Source organism: Arachis stenosperma, chromosome 10 (genome assembly GCF_014773155.1).
Source record: "Arachis stenosperma cultivar V10309 chromosome 10, arast.V10309.gnm1.PFL2, whole genome shotgun sequence".
Lineage (NCBI taxonomy): Eukaryota > Viridiplantae > Streptophyta > Magnoliopsida > Fabales > Fabaceae > Arachis > Arachis stenosperma.
In genome coordinates, this window is record NC_080386.1 from 121,193,999 (window position 1) to 121,202,864 (window position 8,866).

The window sequence follows — 8,866 nt, forward strand, 5'->3', positions numbered from 1 at the left end:
GGGAATCATTTCCATGGTAGCATTTTTTAGAAATTCCATGTGAAAAATAAGTTTTTTCAGGTTTTTGAAATCCTTCAATAAAACTTATAGTAAAATAAAGATTTTGAGAAAAATCATTTTGTATTGATTTTAAGAATTCAGTGTCATTACAATTAACATTGGTTAAAATCATTAATTTTTGATCTATTAGTTTTGATAATTTAATTATTTCTTCTCTTAAATCTTTTAATTTATTTTTTTCCATTAGGTGACGCTTTTCTTTGTGAAGGGTTACGGTTTTAAGTTAAAAGTGTGGTTTTAGAATGTGTGGTTTAGATTTTACCACATAAACACATCTTTAAAACAACATCTTTACCATATATTTCACCTATATATATGTATATATATACAAAATTACAAATTGACAATAGTTGATTACGCTGATATATTTTATTTTAAAAAAAAAGGTTAATCCAAATTGAAACGGGGCTGTTCCAAACGAATGGAAGATGAGATTTTTCTGATGCATTGAAATCTTAATCCAAATCCAATTCCCATTACATAAACAGAGCCTCTTTTTTCTTCTTTTTAGTTCTTACATTTCACTTATCACACAATTAACACACCTTGCTGAAACCATTCGAATGCTCTTTACCTCAATTCACTGATTCACTCTCTTTCGTGAAAACCTTCTATTTTTAATTTTCAACCTCTTTCTTCTCACTCACTCTCATCACTCCAAAACAAAACCCTAGACTTCCTCCAATCTCCGATTCTCGCTTTCTACTTTGCTGCACCCTTGCGGTAAGTTGCGGATGCTTCCACAGTGATTCAGCTTCTTTTGAACCGCAAATGTCGATTGGAATAATCACCGTGTTGTCATTGTCCTAGTTGTGCACTGTTAAAACTTGTTTAAAAAAAAACACTATTTTTATTTCATGTTTTTTTCTTTCTTTATTAGAATTAAAGCATATGTTGCAAAGTTTTCTTCTTCTTTTAGAAGTAACAGTGTTTGCAGGATTTGAATGATTGGATTTCGTTCAACTAAGAATTGCTCAGAGTTTTGTTTTCTGTGTTTATTCAGGGGATGCTTTTTGGAGGCTTGGATTGAATGTGTGAAACAAAACTAGTGGAGAATTTTTTGTTTTAGTTTTGGTGCTTCAAGTGGTTTTTCTATTTTTGTGTTAGTTGCTGTTAGATTGGTAGTTTTAGTTCAACAGCAATTGGCGTTGGAGTGAGAATTTTGCATATATAAGATAAGATAGATGTATCATCAAGTGAGCCATGGCCCTTCTTTAGGACAAGGTGGTTCTCACCCTCCTCCGCCGCCTCCGCCGAATGCTTATCAACAGCAACAACCTCCGCATCATCATCATAATCGTAATCCTCCACCTCCACCACCACAGTTTCAGCAGGGTGGTCCTATTCCGGTTCCACAAGGTCATCATATGTACCTACATGGTCATGGACCACCCAATGCACCTTCCACTAGTTCTGTGAATCTTCCCTTTCAAGCTCCACCTGGAATGGTGCAAAGTGCAGGGCAGTATGGGAACGGCATGGCGGCACAAACATTTACTAGCGTTGGACAGAATTTAGGGGCTCAGAGTCATCACATTCCGCCATCTCCTCCTCCTGTGCCACCATCTAGAGCACTACCACCTCCGCCGCCGCTGCCTGCATCTTCCCAGGGGGAAATTTTGTGTAAACCTCCTTTTGGTCTGCCTCCACCACCCCCTGCTGGATATATTGGGAATTATCAAGTTCCTCCTGTTGCTCCCCCGCTGCCGCCACTGCCATCCTCTCCACCGCCTATTCTGCCCCCTGCCCCTCCTATGACTTCCACCTCTGGCGAGGTTTCTGGCACTGAGTTGAAGGCTGTGGATTCGGTTGAAAAAGGTGTGGCTTCCTATCCATCTGGTATTGCATCTATATGCAATTATGATCCTAATGGGGAGAGTGGAAGTTGCAGAGAGTTTGCTGCTTCTGCTGATAGAAATGAACTATTGTCAAATAAAAGTGGAAATTTGGATCCTCCCCCACCTCCGCCATCAGAAGAAAAAACTGTTCAGAAGATTGAAGCTTTATGTCAGCTTATTGCTGAGAATGGTCCTGATATTGAAGACAAGATTCGTCAAGAGGAGTTTCAGAATCCTGAGTATCAGTTTTTGTTTGGTGGTGACCGAACTGAAGCTGCAATCTCCCACACGTATTTCCTCTGGATGAAGAAGAAATACAATTTGGAAGATAGATGGCATGAGAAGAAAGCTGAACCACAGTTAAGACCTCTATCAGTAGACTCTATGGGGCCACTGTATCATCTGCATGTTGCAACCGAAAATGCTGATTCTGACATGGAGATGGAAGGTCAGTTTGCTTTGTTGTGAACTACTGAATAAGCATTTGCATAATTGGTTTAGTACTTCTGATATAAAGTTTTTATTACTACTTTTATTTTCTTTTGCTTGGATGCTCTATAATGTAGAGGATGCAGTTTAGAGAGTAAAATGTAGAGTTGATGATAAACACTGATGGTAGGATATACTTTATAAAGTAAAATCTAGAGTTGATAACCCTTGATGGAAAAGCCAATGCCCAGTGAAATGGAGTTTTTGAAAATACAAGCACCTAGATAACAAATTATGAGTACACTAGAACCCACCATTTTAAAATTGGCTATCATACATTATTACTTACACTTTTATCTCTTAACAGTACTATAAATGGCCTTTAGGACGAATATTTCACCTGTTTAAGTCGGATATGCTGCTTTCTCCAAAGTGCATGTAGCAGATTAGGAAAAAGAATAATGTCTTGTATAGTTGCTAATTTGTTTTGGCTCTTTTAGTTTTGTGGATGATGCCTCATAGAAGTCAGAAAATTGGCCGGGGCCCAGGAGAAAAAGTAGTGACCTAAACGTAGTCATAGCATGGCTATTAGAGTTACTTCATATATCTTTTATTTTTGAATTTCTTACCATTTTTTGAGATGATAATCTGATCTACTTTATTTAATTTTGTGTTTGGGTTAAGATGATATCACTCTTTCCGACAAGGACCAGGGACCAAATTATGCAATTGAAGCTCTAACTCAGCAGCCTCATCAGGTTGGTGAGGAATGTAAAATGAATGAGAATACACATCAGTTGCAGAATTCAACAGAGAACGATCCCTCCAACGACATTTTAGCCAATGGTTCATCAACACGTGGATCCATGGGAATCAGCAACCAACATGAAGGTTCCAGTTCATATAAAGCCCTGCTAATAATGTTTGATTATCATTTCCTTTTGATTGGTTACACATGATTTTTCACTCACTCAAGTATTAATGCTGATGATTGATATTTATTTACATTAGGCACACTGGTAATTTTTAATTGCACCGCAAGTCGTAGAACTGGAATTCTTTAGTGTCTAGTGCTGAATACACGCAGTATTAATTTTGAGTGGTTGAAGTCTTTCTTTTCTCACTATAAGCACTGAGCTTGATTGGATTTGCATGCATTAAGTGTAGAAATTATTTATTACATATAGAACTTTCTCTAACATTCACTTTTGTATTTTATTACATTACATGTTCAATGCTTCTTTGATTTGATAGTTATGAACTATAATTGTCAGTGTGTCATTAAAGAAGTGAGATTATAATTCCTGATACAAAATGTCGAAAGTGGTAGAATATTTGGAGTGCTCTGTTAGTATGTTATTCGATAACAAATTCATCTTAGAGCTAACTCTTGAGATATCCATTATTCAAGGTATTTGCTGCCTGTGTTAATATGGATCTTTAATAAAATACAGGACCTGGGAATATCTCCAATTTTGAAGAAATGAAATCTGCAATATCAGTTACCAAGGTTCATAGTCCTGTGAATGGATCAAGTGAAGTGGCTAAAGTCCCCCTTGGCACAGGTTTTGAGAAATCTGCAGCTCCTCTAGCAGAAGGTTTCATTCGAAATGGGACTTCTGATCTTGTGGAAGCCATTGATGCTGATAGAGATTCTGGACAACTTATAAGGAGTGGCAGCCCAATAAAGCTACTTCAAGATTATGCTTCTGATGATACTTCAGGTAATGAAGATGAAATATCAGCAGGAGCTGCCAGTGGTGTTTCAATTGCGCATAAAGATTCCAGGAGTCGCTTAGAGACTGATATTGGATCCAAGACTCCCTCCGGTACACAAAAGGGGTTTGGACAGCTCTCTGAAACAACTCTGGATAATTTAGTACAAAAATCTAAGGAACTCATTGAAGATTACCATGAAAATCAGGTGTCTGTTGCTGCTTCCTATGAAACCATCGCAGTGAAAGATAAGTTAGGTAGTAAAAGTAACAATGCTGAACCGGAGGATGAAAGGAAATCCTCAAAGTTTGAAAAGAATATCTTGAAGGTAGATAAATTTGGAAGGCATCCCAAAGAAGCTCCTACAGATAGTGACTCCGAGTCTGATGATTCTCACTATCGTCAGACTAAGAGGGGAAGCAAAAGAGGCAGAGGGAGGAGTCGCAGCAGATCTCCTGAACACAGAAGTCGGAGTAGGAGTAGGAGGAGGAGAAAGAGTCCCCGGAGGAGAAGGGATAGAAGAAGCCGATCTCGAAGGTATGGACTTCTACTGTGTTGCATTTTAGGATCCCTGATTGCCTACCTGTTAACTTGAATCTTGCCCCCGACCAAGTATAGAATGTGCAAGCTGTTTTTTGTATCAACTAATTGAAACTAAACTTGTTCCTGTTGGTGAGGATAATCCGTCTTTCTTTTCATTTAGAGTTTCGATCTTGATTGCGTCATTTGTCTGCTTGAAGAATATAGTTTTGGCTAATCTCAATTTGTTGGTTTCAGCCGGTCTCCTCGATATCGTAGAAGCAGGAGTAGGTCTCCAATCTTAAGACGAACAGGGGACTTTGGTGGTGAGAATGTGAAAAGGGACAGGGGCCAATGCTTTGGCTTCGTTCGGGGAAAGTGCCATCGTGGAGCATCTTGTAGGTTCTCTCACCATGAATCTGACAAGAATGTTCGTTTGAGGCGCCATAGGAATAAATATGACCAAGAAGTCCATTCTCAAGCAAAACATGTTAGTGATGGTATAAGAAGTCAGGGTGTGGATCAAAAGCAGGAGAGAAATGAAAAAGAAAATTCTGTTAGGCATGCAAATCTGCCTAATACTTCTGGTATTGACAGTCAATCAGTAAGGAATGATCCAATTAAATCTGAAAGTTTCAGAGAGAGTGTTCTTGAAATGAAGGAAAGTTTGGTTGGTTTTCTTCCCGAAGTTTTAAGTGGTGATGATGCCTCTAAACCATGTGATGGCACAAATGAAGATGGTGTTCACGCAGAAGATAATTCATTTGTTCACAAGATACAACCCAATGTTCCTGTTGGAATTACAGGGCATCCTAGTTACTCATCTAGTACCCAAACTTTACCATATATGTTACCACCAACTCTGCCATTGTCTGCCCCTAGCTCTGTTGGTCCATCACCTTCATCAAGACGGCCTTTATTACATAGTAGTTCCTCGGTGGAATTACCACCTCATGCTTACCAGTTGCCTCCCCCACCTGTTGTTTCACATGCACAGGGTGAGAATGCTGTGATTTTGCCACAAATTTCAAGGGACTATGGTGTAACACAACAAAATGCATTATTCCCTTTTCAGCCCACTACTAGAGATAAATTTGAACCTTCCCCAGCTCTGATTCCCATGCAGAGTCCTCACTTCAGTGTACCACTACCACCTAATTACCCTTGGACATCATTGCCGCTACCACCACCTCCTCCTCTCCCTTCACAAATTGTGCATAATCCCAGCATAGGTTCCGGAGTTTCAACATCATATGTCTCTTCAGAATTTAATCAAACTCAATTGCATTCAAGAGGGGACTTTGTTTCTCTGACTTCTGGTAAGCCTGGATTGCCTTCTCATTCTCAGAGTTCTGAGTTTCAGGATCATGCCTACCCAGCAAATCAATTGCTTTCAGGTCCAAATGTTAGTGGAGAAGACCCTTATAAGCAATTACTCATGCAAGATTCAAACCTTTCAAGCTCTGGTGGTTCACATCCTCTACAAAACCAATATTCCTGGCAGTCAGATGCTATCAGAATACAGCCTTCTGTTGGTGGGAATTTACCTCCAGAAGATCATTTCAAGACATCTTCCCACACACTTGCATCATCACAGCAGCAACAACCAGTGCATAGTTTTCAATATTCTGCATCTGAGGGTAATTTGGGTGTGCCTGGAGAAACTGTTACCTTATCTAGATATCCACCGGATGTTCTGGATAGCAATCATTCAACTTCTCTTCCAACTTTTGTGGGGTCAAGAATTCCTGCTCACTGTAATCCTTATGCTTCAACCTTTGAGCAGCCGCTTACTTCCAAACTCAGTTCAACTATTTTTAGACAAGAAAGTGATGTAATCCATGGCGACAATAATTCTGGGTTGAACCCTACTTCTATAAATAGGGAAGGCGCCGTTGGTGTTGAACCAAAGTCTTCTAGAGCTAATCAGTATGATCCTCTGTTTGACAGCATTGAACCACCATTGTCTTCTCTCAAGAAATTTGATTTTGAAAAACAGGAAGTTACAGGTGAATCCAATGTCAGCCTAAGGCCCAAAAGTTCTAATATGCCATTGGATGCGGAAGAGCAAAATAAGCATGAGGAGGTTGGAGCTGTTGCCTCTACCACTTCTCAAAATAATGATGAATATGGTGAGACTGCAGATGCAGAGGTGGATGATGTTGAAAATGAGAGCCTAAGTAATCATGTGGATGTTGCAAACATGACTCCAGGGGAGGTTGAGATTAATCAGACCAAGTCTCCAGGGAAGAGAAAGAAGAGCAAGGATTCTAGATCAATGAAGTTGTTCAAAGTTTCCATTGCAAATTTTGTTAAGGAGGTTTTGAAACCGTCATGGCGGCAGGGTAATATGAGTAAAGTTGCATTCAAAACAATTGTGAAAAAAACTGTTGACAAGGTGTCAGGAGCCATGAAAGGCCATCGTATGCCCAAGTCCCAAGCAAAGATAAGCCAATACATTGACTCATCACAGCGAAAGTTGACTAAACTTGTGATGGTAATTGATTTTCTTGTCAATGATAGCTGATATATGTTTACTTTTCCCTGCATTTTCAAGTGCACTGCCATCAGTTTTTTTTTTTAACCAAAATGTGCTTCTGTGCTGCATTAACTTAAGTCCATGCCTCTAAGAGTTATATGGAAATTGTTAGTGACGTTCCTTTCCTTCATTTTCTGTAGGGTTATGTTGACAAGTATGTCAAGTCATAAAGGATGGCGGCGGTGGTGGATGGTTCCGGTGTCGATAGGTGTGACATCATCCCCCTGCAGTGCAAGGCATGCTGGATCATGTGACGGTGGTTGATCAGCATTCCATTCCTGATAGGGTGGTTGTTTCTATCGAATATGTATGTATGTATTGTATTTCTCTTTTTGATTCTTGAGGTTAGTTATATTTTCTAGTTTCTCTTTCATGTTGATAATATTTCTAATGAGTAGAGTCAATCTATTAATATTTGCTAAATTGGCCGTTTATTCTTTTTTGTGATTAGCAAATTACTTTTTGTCCATAAAATTTTTGAAAAATATTAAAAGTAGCTAACATTTAATTTGTTTTATTTTTTTTAAATAAAATAAGCTTTAATTTTATCCGTTTTGACCACGATGACGATGAAGCCTTAACCCAACCCTTGGCATCTCTTGTGGCCGTCGATCAAATGCTTTAAAGTTTAAAGCTTCCAAATATGAAATACGCACCACACAAGCTATATTCGTGCCTTAACGACACATAAAACCAAAATTAGCATGAGACCTGTTACGGCCCGGTCGCGGGTCGACCCGACCCCGTGACGACCCGACCCGAACAGTCGGGCACGCACCGCTCGCTACGCGATCCAGACACGCGTCCTTGACAGCTCTCCGCTACAGCTGTGAGGAAGCTTCGAGGAAAGTGGGCCTGTCCCTGAAGGGCCCACTTCTGACACGGTATAAATGGGGAAGGATCTGTCCTTCTCCCAAGGTACGTCACACTCTACCTTACCCCTTTTTTCGTCTGCGCACTCAACTGACTTGAGCGTCAGAGTGTCATTGCAGGTGACACCCCCTCTCTCTTTTCGAAAGCTCGGAACGTCGGTTCCTCGCCTCACCCTCGTAACCCATTCCAGGCCACGACCCACTTACTCACATAAGGATCACCCCGAACCGTCCGGTACACGATCTACCGAACATTGGCGCCGTCTGTGGGAAGCGTGCCACCGAAGCTGAATGGAGATCGTGCCAGGTCCAGGGGACCACGGACGCGCGGCGGCCCCTGAGGGGGCGGCTTTCGTTTCCTCACCCCGCGAGCGATTAAGATCCCCTCCACGACGAACCGGGTTGCAGTCGAGAGCTCAAGAGAGGCGCCCCTTCGGAGAAACTGGCAGTGACAGTGCCAGGATAATGCAGGAGCTGCGCCACAGGGTGCAGAACCTGGAGCGCCAACTAGCAGACCAAGAGCATCGTCAGTAGACCTCCGACCCTGATTACTCTCAATCTCCCGAGAGTCGGGGAAGGACCTCCCACCGAAGCAGTCGCTCTCGGCGCACCTCCAAACCGAGATCAGAATCGGAAAATAGCCGGGAGGATCGGGAACGCCCTAGGAGGCGAAACGATACGATCATCTACGCTCGGGGCAAACAGGCGTGCGTCATGCGACGGGATCGTGAAAACAGAGAAGAAAGGTCTGAGAGAACACGGCAACCCGTCATCATGGGTGCCACCCCGTTCCACCGTTCCATCCTCGAGGTCTGGTTGTCGAAGCATTTCGACAAACCAACGGAAATGAGGTATGACGAGACGCAAGACCTGCAGGAGCACCTAACGGCCTT

General features: G+C 41.3%; 1 protein-coding gene across 1 annotated transcript; it reads left to right on the top strand.

Moving 5' to 3' along the window:
- Window positions 1–490: 490 nt before the first annotated feature.
- Window positions 491–8,225, top strand: LOC130955236 (uncharacterized). Its single transcript, XM_057882051.1, has 6 exons — window positions 491–783; window positions 1,064–2,346; window positions 3,012–3,218; window positions 3,782–4,580; window positions 4,821–7,059; window positions 7,242–8,225. The coding sequence occupies exons 2-6, from the start codon at window positions 1,245–1,247 to the stop codon at window positions 7,269–7,271; spliced, it is 4,377 nt and encodes a 1,458-aa protein (XP_057738034.1). The 5' UTR covers window positions 491–783; window positions 1,064–1,244; the 3' UTR covers window positions 7,272–8,225.
- The last annotated feature ends 641 nt before the right edge of the window (window positions 8,226–8,866 follow it).